Source organism: Acomys russatus, chromosome 10 (assembly GCF_903995435.1).
Source record: "Acomys russatus chromosome 10, mAcoRus1.1, whole genome shotgun sequence".
Classification (NCBI taxonomy): domain Eukaryota; kingdom Metazoa; phylum Chordata; class Mammalia; order Rodentia; family Muridae; genus Acomys; species Acomys russatus.
In genome coordinates this window covers 11,607,956-11,622,476 of record NC_067146.1, presented here as the reverse complement: position 1 = coordinate 11,622,476, position 14,521 = coordinate 11,607,956, and the positions used below count along the sequence as shown (strand labels likewise).

Here is a 14,521-nt window from a genome sequence, read left to right as displayed (position 1 = left end):
GGACAGAGAGGCGAGAGGTGAGTGTACGGGACACAGAGGAGAGACTGGAAACCAGCCCCTGCGTCTTCCCTGTCCTTTACCCGCATCCTGCTTTCTACCGCCATTAGCTGTGCAACTTCCGGTCCCCAAGCTTCTAAACGTGAAAGGTTCTAGCTTTTACTCCCCATTATAACTGCTGAGGTTCTTCCAAATAAAACACAGTAATATAAAGTAACAAGATGTACACATATTTTTTAACTATTTCTCTTGTGAGAGAAACAGTGAGAAATTATTTTCTAGCTATACACTAGACCATGCATAGAAAACAAAAAGCTGCTGATCACTTACTAAGGAGGATACCAGTGCTGAACTGGATACACTGGGGACCTTATCCACAATGGCCTGCTTCATGTACCTTTCAATAGCTTGCAACATTGTTCCCTAATAACATTAAAAAGAAAAGGTTGTTAAAGCCATTTATGCAAAATTACTACCCAGAAATAATGCACAAAAACTGGCCATATATGTGTTCTGTATCTTCATCTTGCAATAAAGATTATATATAGTAATAATATCCTAGCGAGCATAACTCAAACAATCTAGTACAAAACACACACACATGCATGGGCGCACACACACACACACACACACACACACACGGGGGAGGGGTGTAGGTGGGTGTGGGTGAGGGGAACTATTAGTTCAAGGCTAGCCTGAATAAATTAGTTAAATTCTGTCTCTCAAAAAGAAAAAGAATTCCTGTATGAGGGTAGAGGTTCCTTTTGAAATCTTGAAGATGTTTAGATGTTTCTATATTAAAAGCCCATGTTAAACATCTTGAACAGTCCTACACATCAAATGTATTTTCTGATTATTTTAAGATACATAGGAAATTAAATGCATAATATCCTACTGTAGCAAGCCCATAGCATGGAATCTTCTGAAGTAAGGTTCTTTTTAACTTTAGCATGGAAAAAGCTTTCTGTCCTGGGAGGATGGTGTCAGATAAAAATGAGTGAAGATACTGAGACCAATATTCAGATTAAAAAGAATTTACTAAGTTTTACACTAAAACTTTAATATTAAAGAGAAAACAACAGCAAAATAACAAGGTAGCAAAAGTAAACTAAGTTTTAAAAACTTTCCAATCTGATCTGGATCAAACTGTAAAACATAAGCCAGGTTTGATGATACATGCCTTTAATTCTAGCACTCAGGAGGCCGAGGCAGAAGGATCATGAATTCAAGGCCAGTTTGAGCTATGCAGCACGTTAAAGATCCTGTCTCAAAAAGAAATTATAAACCTTGAAAAGATCATAATACACACAAATACACCCAAGCACAAGTCTACAGTGATCAACTCATTAAAAGAAAGAGAACTTACATCTGTGATTCTGCAGAGAGCCCTGATGGCTGGGCCTCGGTACACATCTTCCTTTCCAGTCATGTCTTTAGTCAGACTTTTAAAAAAGCAAATTGGTTAATATTACTTTAGTCAAAATGTTCTTTCCCTAGACACATTTCCCAATTGTCTTCATAATGACCTCACTACCACTACTAGTTCAAGAAATACTTGTGTTCAATTCTGTTAAGTGTTAAGCCCTAGGCAGAAGCAGACTACTTCTTAACATTAAGGAATACAGTGCTAAACATACCAAGTTCTTTGCTTCACAGAAGACACATTTCAATAGGGTGAAAAAGAAAAAGTAAACCGGGGAGATCCAAGATGACAGCGAGCAGTGTGGACCATGTTTGGAGGCTCCAGTGAACAATTCAGGGAATTGCACAGATTTCTGAGCCAGGAACACCGAGGTCCCTACACCACGGCAGCGGCAGTGCTCCACGGTTCGGAGGGACCAGGGTGCGGAGGCCCTGCGTGCCCCTGCACACGGGAGGAGCACAGATTTTCTTGGATCGGAGCAGCAGCGGCAGAGGCAACAGAGGCAGCAGCAGCAGCGGCACCAGCGGCACTAGCATCAGCAGCAGCGGTGGCTGAGGTTTGCAGCTCAGAGCCTTCCGGTTGAAGCGATTGGTGTGGTGGCCGGTGGGAGTTGCTGCGGGAGAGGGGACTCTGGGCAAGATTTGGGTCGTGTGGTGTCTTGGGACCCAGACTGGACTTGGCGGACAGTTCTGCCCCGGAGCCCCGGGTTCAGCTCAGTGCGCAGTGCCGTGGAGATGCTGGCTCAGCTCAGCAAGCGATTCTGCCCGAGGCACTAACTCAGCGCAGCCGCAGTTCTCCTGCTGTGACGCAGGCTGGGCAGAGCGCTAGGTTCCACCGGAGGTGCTGATCGGCTCAGCAAGCAGTTCTGCCCGAGACACTAGCTCAGCTCGGAGGGCAGTTCTGAGGCACTGACACAGGCTGAGGTCAGCACGCAGATTTAGCCCAGAGGCCCTAGCTGGACTTGCTGGGCAGATCGGGCCCAGAGACTCTAGCTGAGCTGTGCGCACAGGCTCAGCGGCCCTAAGACTCTGGCTGGACTATCCATGCAGTTTAGGCCCGGAGTCCCGGGCTGAACTCAGAGCGCAGTGTGACTCCAGAGTCCCTGGCTGAGCTCCGTGCACAATTCTACCCCGGAGACTCGGGTGAAGCTTGGCGTGCAGTTTGGGGCCAGAGTCCCTAACTGTGCTTGGCGGACAGATTGGGCCCAGTGACTCTAGCTGAGCTTTAGGCACAGTCCCGGCTCTAAGACTCTGGTTGGACACAGTATGCAGTTTGAATCCAGAATTCCTGGCTGAGCTTGGCAGACAGTTCGGGCCCTGAGTCAGTAACTGACCACAGCATGCACTTTGGGCCAAAAGCCCCTAGCTGAGCTTGGTGCGCAGTCCCAAGCCCAAAAATTCTGGCTAGACCCTGTGTGCATTTTGGGCCCAGAATCCCTAGCTGAGCTCAGCAGACAGTTCAGGCCCTGAGAATCTAGCTGAGTTCGGCCCATAGTTCGGGCCCAGTGTTCCTCGCTGGACTTGGCAGGAGACACAGAAGGCTGTGGATACTTTGGCCTGACCCAACACTCATTCAGAGACCCAGAACGATTGCAGGACCCACAGCACAGGGGAGCTGAGGATCACTGGCTGTGAGAGACCAAAACGACAGGGCTAACCTCCTACCATCCACACCAGTGAAGCATTAGAGGTTCCAGCCTAGGGAAATCATGAGAAAACAAGTGAATCTATCATCAGACTCCCTCCATCCAACTCTGGAAGCTACCCAACAAAAACAAGGACGGCAAGATATCTAAAAGACAGCATAAAAGCATACGCAAAAAAAAAAAAACAAAAAAAAACAAAAAAAAAAAAAAACAAACCAAAACAACATGGCATCTCCAGTTTCCAGCTATCCCAAAGAAAACAACCCAGAGAACTCAAATACAACGGAAATACAAGAAAATGACCACAATTCCTTAGTAATGAGGATGGTAATGGAGAAAACAAATAAAATTCATAATCAAATGCAGGAAGACACAGCCAAACAGGTGACAGACGTAAAAGAAGCACATAGAGTGGAACTGGAAATTTTTCAGGAAAATGCAAACAACCAGATGAAAGAAATAAATAAAACGGTTCAAGCTCTGAAGACCTATAAAGAGGCAATGGAAGAAACTCAGGAATATACAAACAATCAGATGAAAGAAATCAAAAAATCAGTTCAAGATCTGAAAATGAAAACGGATTCAATGATAAACACACAGACAGAAGAAAAACGAGAACGTGAGACCTCAGAGAAGAAGGCGAGCAACACAGAGGTGAGCTTTTCTAACAGAATCCAAGAGATGGAAGAACGAATCTCAGGTCTAGAAGATACAATCACAGATATTGAATCAACCATTAAAGAAAATGCCAAATCTGGAAAACTCCTGACACAAAACATCCAAGAAATTAAGGACACCATGAAAAGAAGAAATCTGAGGATAATAGGCATTGAAGAAAGAGAAGACATCAGACTCCAGGGCCCAGAAACTATTCTCAACAAAATCATAGAAGAAAATTTCCCCAATCTAAAGAAAGAAATGCCTATAAACATACAAGAGGCCTACAGAACACCAAATAGAATTGACCAGAAAAGAAACACTGCCCGCCACATAATAATCAAAACACAAAACATACAGAACAAAGAAAAATATTAAAAGCTGCAAGGGAAAAGGGTCAAATAACATTTAATGGCAAACCTATCAGAATTACACCCGACTTCTCAGCAGAGACCATAAAAGCCAGAAGGGCCGAGACAGAGATCCTGCAAACCCTAAGAGACCACAGATGCCAGGCCAGACTACTTTACCCAGCAAAACTATCAATAACTATTGATGGAGAAAACAAAATATTCCATGAGAAAAACAAATTCAAACAGTAGCTATCTACAAATCCAGCTTTATAGAAGGTACTAGAAGGAAAACTCCATCCCAAAGGGTCAAGCTACAACCAAAACTACTCAGGAAATAGATAACTATCCCATGGCAAAAACACAACTACACAAACGCTCGACTGGAACCAACATCAAAATTAAGACTCTTAACAGTCACTGGCCATTAATATCTCTCAACATCAATGGTCTCAATTCTCCAATAAAAAGACACAGACTAACTGAATGGGTGCATAAACAAGATCCAACATTCTTCTGCATTCAAGAAACACATCTCGCCCATAACGATAGGCATTACCTCAGGGTAAAAGGTTGGAAAAAAATATTCCAAGCAAATGGTCACAAGAAGCAAGCAGGCATAGCCATTTTAATATCGAACAAACTAGACTTTCAACCAAAATTAATCAAAAGGGATGAGGACGGACACTTCATATTCATCAAAGGTAAAGTCAACCAAGATGACATCACAATTCTGAACATCTATGCTCCCAATACAAGGGCACCCACATTTGTAAAAGATCTGCTAAAAAAGCTGAAACCACACATCGATCCCCACACATTAATAGTGGGAGACTTCAACACCCCACTCTCACTGAAGTCATTGAAACAGAAACTAAGCCGAGAAATAACATCATTAACCAATGCCATGGGTCAAATGGATCTAACAGAACCTTTCACCCAAACAAGAAAGAGTATACCTTCTTCTCTGCACCCCATGGAACCTTCTCCAAAATTGATCACATCGTAGGTCACAAAGCAAGCCTCAATAGATACAAGAGGATTGAAAGAATACCTTGTATCCTATCAGATCACCATGCTCTTAGGCTACAATTCAACAACAACAGAAATAACAAAAAGCCTACACGTATGTGGAAACTAAACAACTCTCTGCTAAATGACACCTGGGTCAGGGAAGAAATAAAGAAAGAAATCAAGGAGTTTCTGAAATTCAATGAAAATGAACGAACAACGTACCCAAATTTGTGGGATACATTGAAAGCAGTGCTAAGAGGAAAATTCATAGCACTAAGTGCCTTTAAAAAGAAATTGGAAACATCCCACATAAGCATCTTAACGACACAACTGGAAGCCCTAGAAAAAAAAGAAGCAGAAACACCCAAAAGGAGTAGACATCTGCAAATAATCAAACTCAGGGCTGAAATTAACAAATTAGAAACTAAGAAAACAGTCCAAAGAATCAACAAAACCAAGAGCTGGTTCTTTGAGAAAATCAACAAGATAGACAAACTAACTAAAAGGCAGAGAGACAGTATTGAAATCAACAAAATCAGAAATGAAAAGGAAGACATAACAACTGACACTGAAGAAATACAAAGAATCATAAGATCCTACTTTGAAGGCATATATGCCACAAAATTTGAAAATCTGAGGGAAATGGATGATCATTTTGATCAATTTCACTTGCCAAAGTTGAGTGAAGAACAGATAAACAAGCTAAATAGTCCCATTTCCCCTACAGAAATAGAAGCAATCATTGATAGTCTCCCAACCAAAAAAAAGCCCAGGGCCAGATGGTTTCAGTGCAGAATTCTACCAGACCTTCAAGGGCAAGCTAATACCGATACTCTTCAAGCTACTCCAAAAGATAGAAATGGATGGAAAATTACCAAATTCATTCTATGAGGCCATAGTCTCATTGATACCTAAACCTCACAAAGACTCAACAAAGAAAGAGAACTTCAGACCAATTTCTCTTATGAACATCGATGCAAAAATACTAAATAAAATACTTGCAAAACGAATACAAGAACACATCAAAGATATCACTCATCATGACCAAGTAGGCTTCATTCCAGGCATGCAGGGATGGTTTAATATACGGAAATCCATCAATGTAATCCACCATATAAACAAACTGAAAATAAAAAACCACATGATCATCTCTTTAGATGCAGAGAAAGCATTTGATAAAATCCAACACCCATTCATGGTTAAAGTTTTAGAGAGATCGGGGATACAAGGCACTTTCCTCAACATAATAAAGGCTATATACAGCAAGCCAATAGCCAAAATCAAAGTAAATGGTGAGATACTTAAGGAAATTCCTCTAAAATCGGGAACAAGACAAGGTTACCCCCTCTCTCCATAGCTCTTCAATATAGTACTTGAAGTTCTGGCCAGAGCAATAAGACAACAAAAGGAGATCAAGGGGATCCAAATGGGAAAGGAGGAAGTTAAATTATCCCTATTTGCAGATGATATGATGGTGTATATAAGTGACCCTCAAAATTCCACCAGAGAACTCCTAAAGCTGATAAACACCTTCAGCAAATTGGCTGGATACAAAATTAACTCAAAAAAGTCTGTAGCCTTCCTATACACAAATGACAAGCTTGCAGAGGAAGAAATTAGGAAAACCACAGCCTTCACATTAGCCACAAGAAATATAAAATATTTAGGAGTTACTCTAACTAAGCAAGTGAAGGACTTGTTTGAAAAAAATTTCAAAACTCTGAAGAAAGAGATTGAAGATGACATGAGAAGATGGAACGATCTTCCTTGCTCATGGATCGGGAGAATTAACATAGTAAAAATGGCCATCCTACTGAAAGCAATCTACAGATTCAATGCAATCCCTATCAAATTACCTACACAATTTTTTAAAGACATTGAAAGTTCAATTCTGAACTTCATACGGAAAAATAAAAAACCCAGAATAATTAAAACAATCTTGTGCAATAAAAGGTGCTCCAAAGGAATCTCTATACTTGATCTCAAACTGTACTATAAAGCAATAGTAATTAAAACAGCATGGTACTGGCACAGCAACAGGCTTGTTGATCAGTGGAATCGAATCAAAGACCCAGATATGAATCCACACACATTTGTTCACTTGATTTTTGAGTAAGTAGCCAAATTCTTACAATGGAAAAAGGATAGCATCTTCAACCAATGGTGTTGGTCTAACTGGATGTCTATGTGTAAAAAAAGGTCTAATATCTAAAATATGTAAAGAACTCAAGAAATTAACCACCACCAAACCAAATAACCTAATAGAGAAATGGGGCTTGGAACTAAACAGAGAACTCTCCACAGAGGAATATCAAATGGGTAAGAAACACTTAAAGAAATGCTGAACCACTTTAGTCATCAGGGAATTGCAAATCAAAACAACTCTGAGATTCCATCTTACACCCATCAAAATGGCTAAGATAAAAAATTCAAGCGACACCACCTATTGGCGAGGATGTAGGGAGAGAGGAACACTCCTTCATTGCTGGTGGGAATGCAAACTAGTACAGCCACTTTGGAAATCTATCTGGTGCTACCTCAGAAACCTGCGAATAGGGCTTCTGCAAGACCCAGCTATTCCACTCCTTGGAATACACCCAGAAGATGCTCCAGCACACAATAATAAAATTTTCTCAACCATGTTCATAGCAGCCTTATTCATAATAGCCAGAACACATGGAAACAGCCTAAGTGTCCCTCAGTAGAAGAATGGATAAAGAAACTATGGTACATATACACTATGGAATACTACTCAGCTATTAAAAACAAGGAATTCCCAAAATTTGTGGACAAATTGATTGAGTTAGAAATGATCATAATGAATGAGTTAACTCAGAAGCAGAAAGATTCAAATGGTATATACTCACTTATATCTGCATACTAGCCCAAGGGGCATGTCCCACGAAAGCCTTCACTTATCAGGAAACTGGGACAGAGGGGAGGACATCCTATTGGGACTCTAGATGAGAGATGCATGGGAGAATAGAAAAGTAGAAGGATTCAGAGGGTCCTAGAAACCTACAAGTAGAACATTATGATAGGCAGATTTGGGCCCAGGGGTCTCGCTCAAACTAAGGCAGCAGCCAAGGACAATACAGGGGGTAATTTTTAAACCCCTACCCAGATCTAGCCAATGGTCAGAACATTCTCCACAGTTGAGTGGAGAGTGGGATATGACTTTCTCACGTACTCTGGTGCCTCACATTTGACCATGTCCCCTGGAGGGGGAGACCTGGTGGCACTCAGAGGAAGGACAACAGGTTACCAAGAAGAGACTTGATACCCTATGAGCATATACAGGGGGAGGAAATCCCTCTCAGGAACAGTCATATGGGAGGGGAATAAGGGGAAAATGGGAGGGAGGAAAGAATGGGAGGATACAAGGGATGGGATAAGCATTGAGATGTAACAAGAATAAATTAATTAAAAAAAGAAAACCACATAAACAAACGAAACAATACAGTTTTAGATACAGATAATCAACAATTGTGATGGTGAAGATGATGATGATGATGATGCCAATGTTACAGAAAGCCCTAGGCTGAAGTTCAAATCCTGAAAAGCAATCATACTAGAAAAATGTTTTATATGAAATTAACAAATGATAAGCTCATTCATTCCGTCTTATCTCTCAGGCACAGGTCTGTAAACTGACAAACACCATGACTTCTTTCTGCCAAGCTTTAGAAATAGGCAGATGCACGTGAGCTGAGCTATACAGTCCCACACCATGCTTTTCTCCTCCCTTCCCATGTTCTCTCTGCATCTACATTACCCCCAAATGCAGTCCAACTCCCTTCCCCCTCTACTTTTCTCAACTCTTCTCATATAATCTAAACTGGCCACAACTGACTCATTCTGTTATGGCAGCTAGAGTAAAAAGCATGAAAAACTGAGAGTTTACTGGTTACTCTACTTAAAGTATAAAAGTGATTAATTAAAAAAACAATTTAATAATAAATGTAATACTTGTCTCTCCTCATCTCCCAAACTTTCAATGCCACTTAACTGGAATTTTCGAGTAAGGAAGTTTTTTGCACTAAACACAACACCAAGATTTATTAAAATGCTCACCCTTAGATTATGACTTTTCCTGTTTTACTTATTAACAAGAATGACTCTAGAGCCTTACTATGTTCTTTTCAAAATAATATTCTATTTCTTTTTACCAAGTAAATGCATTAGTTAACACTCTAAATGAATGGTAATAGTAGGCCTTTAACCCTGTTTAATGCTTCCCATTAGACTAACTGCAATGATGTGTTTTAGGGGCTCAGGCTCAGAACCCAGAACTCACTTTACCACTGAGCTACATGCCCAGCCTTAAGTTTATGACACATCTTAGCTGTGAATGCACTGAATTTTGACAAGCACCTTTTGGACATACAATCATTGGGTTTTCCCAAGACAGTACATGAAGAGAATTCCATGTGTTAGAGAATTGATAAAGAGAGACCTATGTTCAATTCCTGGGATCCACATTGTGGAAGGAGACCACTCACTTCAGAGAGCTGGCCTCTGACTGACCTCCTTAAGTGTGCTACCACATGTGTATGCCCATACATATGCATACACACATAAACAATTTAAAAATTGACATGAAACTTCCTTATTGTGATGAATTATATTTAAAGTTTTAAGATGCTTCCTTTAGAAATATGAAACATTGTTCTACAGATATGAGATATTATAACTCATTATACAGTCCAGGCTAATTTTAAATTCACAATCTTCCTTTCTCAGCCTCTCAAATGCTAGGACTGGAGATGTATACTACCTATGTGGCTACAATATGATTTTTATAAAGGTTTAAGTAAAAGTGGGGGTGGTGGCAAATGCCTTTAATCCTAGTACTTGGAAGGCCAAGGCAAGCAGATCTGGGTTCAAGGCCAGTCTGAGCTTCAAATGAGTTCCAGACCAGCCAGCCAGGACTACACAGTGAGACCCTGTTTCAAAGAAACAAACAAAAACCCTTTTAAGTAGAATTAATTTCTACAGTTAGGGTCTGTTAAAGTTTTCTGTCTCTTGTAGAGACAATTTTGTTAAAGTTACATTTTGATTTAAAAAAATCACTTCCAAGCATGTTCCAAACTTATTTGCTTTAAAGTTTATAAAATAGTCCCATAATAAATTTTTTACTTCTCAAACGTTTCTCAATTTTTTTCTTTTCTTCTAGTTTTGTGTAATATTTCTTTTTCTGAATTAAGCTTATTTTTTGCTTTCTAAAAAATGGCTCTTTGGCTTGTGTTGTTTTCTGCATTATATTCTCATAATTTCTCCCTTCTGCTTATTTGTACTTTTCTCTCTCTCTCTCTGATTTTCTAAGTAGAACATCTAGCTCATGGGGCTTCCTTATTTTCTCCCTACAGTGGATACTACAGACAGAGCACTGAATGCGATTCTGATGGACCCCTATCCATTTCTGACAGGAAACAACAGCTGGAGCACAGACAGGACCAGGCACACTTGGCTTTACTAGGTCAGGAAGGTCTGCCACTGTGCCTAGTACAACTGCCAGGGAACAGTACAGTCCTTGAGGTACTAAGCGTAGCTCAGTGCTTATCAGATGATCAAGCAGCCGCTAGCTGCTGGAGAAGTTCTGGGGTGTGAATACTCTTTTCTGGATGTCCTCTCTCTGATTCTGTAGGATGTATGCTTGGTTCACTGGATTTTCAGGAGCATCCATAACCTAGATTCTATTGTCAACTATGGAAAACCATCAACCAGACACTTACTATATAACTTATAGGCTAATGATTATGAAATTTTTTGAGTACAGCTTTAATTATTCATTGTTCTTTTGTTTTCTAAATACATTTACAGTCTGATTATGCTGTAATGAGAAAATGTAGTTTTCACTATATTTCTATTTTTTGAAATTAAAGGTTTTCAGGGCCTAAATGCATACAGAACATTTTTAAAATTTTCCATAAACACATGTAAAGGTGATTTTTCTATTATAAAGGTGCGATTTTAAGTATCAACTTACTATTAAAAAACCTGTATGTGCTTTTATTTTCTTTGTACAATGAAACTGATAATATTTGGCTCTATTTGCATTTATTTTGCTTTTGGCTTATGTTCTTTGATCATCTATTAACTGACTAATTCGCTACCATTCTGCCCTCATTTTTCACGATCAAAAAGTCCTTCCTCTGTCTCATTCTGCCCCTTTTTGCACAGCAACAAGCTTCCTAATACTAACAGCACGGCCTGAGGTGCCGTCACAGGTGTCTGGTGCGTGTCCTTTTGCCTATGCTTCTACATTCAGATTGTACTTTGTATTTTTTCCAGGATCACAAATATCTAACATAGTTTGCTGGGGTTTTGGTTTTTTGCTTGTTTGTTTGTTCCTTCTCCTGCTGTTGGGGTGTTTTGAGACATCTGAGACAGCCCAGGCTGCCCTTGAATCCGCAATCCTCTTGCCTACACTTCCCAAATGTTAAGCTTAGAGAGAGGGTGCAGGACTCCGCTGTGTGTCTGTTACCTCTAATCTATATCTCTTTTAACAGACTACATTTAGGGTTAATTGTATCCAATCATTCTGTGTAGCAACTTTATTTTGAATACTTTCTTTGTTCCTTCTAAGGCAATGCTAGCCAACAGACAATTTGCAATGATGGGAATGCTCTACACCACTGAACACACAGTATCTGTGATCCTCTGTGCTTACTGAGCACTCACTATACAAGGGAAGAACTGAAGAACTGGGTCTTAAACTTGACTTCAGTCAAAGTTCACTATAATTTTACTAGGCTGTCTAGCTACTTGCTACCTCACTGACAGAGTTGCTAAGTGTTGTGCTGTCTTCCTGAAATGTGGAAGATTTATATTTTAACTTTAGCTCTTTGTGTGATTGCCGTATTTTAAATAAAAACTAACTTACGGAACTTAAGAAAATTAAGGTGCATATAACATCTCTTTTGTCTGCTTGCCCATCTCTCAATTCTATATCATATATTTGTATTACCATAAGAATATTTATAACTAAATATAAGGTATTTAGTCTCAATTTTAACAATAATTCCTAGAGTGTTTTAACATTATTTTTATAAATTCCATGGTCACCGCTAATTCATTTTCTAAAACCTATTATAGAATTCACTCTTAACTTTAAGGTTACTGTAATGTGAATTTTTAATTTTAAGAAAAGCTCACTGATGTTAATGATCCCTAATATCTTTCAAGTCTGAAAGTCTGATTATTGTCTCTGCATTTGAAAAACAACTTGCTTAACAATTTTCAAACTATTCTTCGATTTCATTCTTTTTCTTATAACTTTGCAGACACTGCCCCCATTCTCTTCTGACACCTAAAACTGTCATGAATTGGATGGCTAGAGAGATGGCTCAGTGGTTAAGAACACTGACTGTTCTTCCAAAAGACCTGGGTCCAATTCTCAGCACCCACATGGCAGCTTACAATTGTCTGTAACTCCAGTTCCAGAGGACATGACACCCTCACACAGACATACATGCAGGCAGAACACCAATGCACATTTTTTTAAAGCAAAAACCAAAAAACTAGAAAACATGGCATGAATAGTTAAAATGAGACTTAGACAAGTGGTCAGTCTCTAGAGTCTGCATCTGCCTCTGTCATTGTGCAGTCCCCCCTCACCCCCAGCCAGTCTCCCCAACTCTTCTGCATTTACTATGTAGCATAGACTGGCTTGGAACTTGCTATATTATTCATGCTGACTTAGAATTTACACTCCTCCATCAGTTTACCTAGTGCTAGGGTTGCAGGCACGCCCCACTACACCTGTGTTTAAGGGACCAGCACTCTTTGTCTTTTCTCAACAGATAGATATAGAGAGAAAGATAGAGATACAAATACAGATACAGATAGACATAATCTATCCAAGACGCATTTTAGCACTGGTCATTCTGTTAAATTTTTTTTGTTTGAATGCACTATGCTATTTTAAATTGTAAATTTCTTCTTCATAAGCCAAAAAAACTTTCTCCTATTTTATCATTGGTGTTTTAACTATAAACTGGGTTTGCCTCAGTCAAAGGTCTGCACCCCCTCACTTCCATTAAATTACCTTAATCTTTACTTTCTGTTCTACATTACAGTGTTTATTATATATAAATATCTATCATATGTAATATGTAAATATTGTATATTTATTTATATTTTATTTATTATATATAATGATATATCATATATATGTGTGTATATGTATAGCAAGTACTATGCTAGAGACTTGGATTTTTTTTTAAACCTCAGCACAGTAACTTTCTTTCTTTTTTTTTTTATTATTTATTTATTTATTTTATTTGCCTTAGTGTTTTGACTGCACATATGTCTGTGTGAGGGTTTTGGATCCTCTGGAACTGGAATTACAGACAGATGTGAGCTGCCATATGGGTGCTGGGAATTGAACTCAGGACCTCTGGAAGAGCAGCCAGTGCTCTTAACCACTGAGCCATCTCTTGAGCCCTGAGACTTGGATATGTTAATGAGCAAAAGACAAACACTTGTGCTGTCAAAAGTGTATATTCTACAAGGACAATCTGAGAAATATTTTAGGTTTTGCAGGCTGGTAAGACCTCCTCACAGCTACCCAGTTCTACTATAACAATACAAAAACATCCAAGCAAAACACACACATGGGGGGGGATATTATTTGCAAGCCTTAAGCCTAAATGCCGTTTGCATGGTTAGACTTCAAAATTGTTTAGCACTATTAATGCATTCTTTTTTCTATCTCCCCCTTTAAGACTGAGAATGAGTGTTAGCTGCGTCTCTGCCCACTCCACCACTGTATCTAGGGAGCACATATGGTGAGATCTGTGGATCTATGAACCCAGGAAAAACATTATTCTTCACCAGGAGGAATTATGGCCAGAAACTTGCCCATACTGCATGTCGACAATTTAAATGATGATTCTAGGATTTCTGAGCTAGACATCATGGGTTTTAGTCTTTGGAGGACAGTGTAAGAGGGAGAATGCATTTTACATGTAGGGCAGATGTGAACTTGGAAGGACTAGAGGGAAGTTTGATCAGCTAAATGCAAGATTCCAAAGACATCCAGGTACTATTCTCTAGAACATGTAGATGGGATTATATTAAAGACTTTAAGATGGGGGGATTCTGCCAGAACAGTGGAGTGGGCCCTAAACAGAATCACAAGTATACTTATCAGAGTGAACGAGGAGGCTGATGGAGGACGCAAATGGCGTGACTACAAAGCACGGGGCGAGACAATGCAGGTAGCCTCCAGAAATCAAGGAGGAAAGCAAACTTCCTAGAGTGGCCACAGAGAGCTAGCTCTGGCCATACCTCTGACTCCAGCCCAGTGAAATTGCTTTTCAGAGTTGTTTTGTGTGTGTTAGTATTCAATGTGTTTGTATGTATGCATATATGATGTGCGTGCGCATATGCATGTGTGTAACTGTGGCCACACGCATGCCACAGCACGCA

The 14,521-nt window shown here is 39.7% G+C and overlaps 1 protein-coding gene across 1 annotated transcript in view; it reads right to left on the bottom strand.

The window, feature by feature from the left end:
• Positions 1-14,521, bottom strand: part of Copg2 (COPI coat complex subunit gamma 2) — a 124,907-nt gene that overhangs the window by 83,676 nt on the left and 26,710 nt on the right. The window contains exons 6-7 of the mRNA XM_051151773.1: positions 1,364-1,439; positions 328-420 (exon numbers count right to left, since the gene is read on the bottom strand). Of these exons, the coding sequence (XP_051007730.1) occupies positions 328-420; positions 1,364-1,439 (169 nt within the window). The remainder of the gene's footprint in view (positions 1-327; positions 421-1,363; positions 1,440-14,521) is intronic.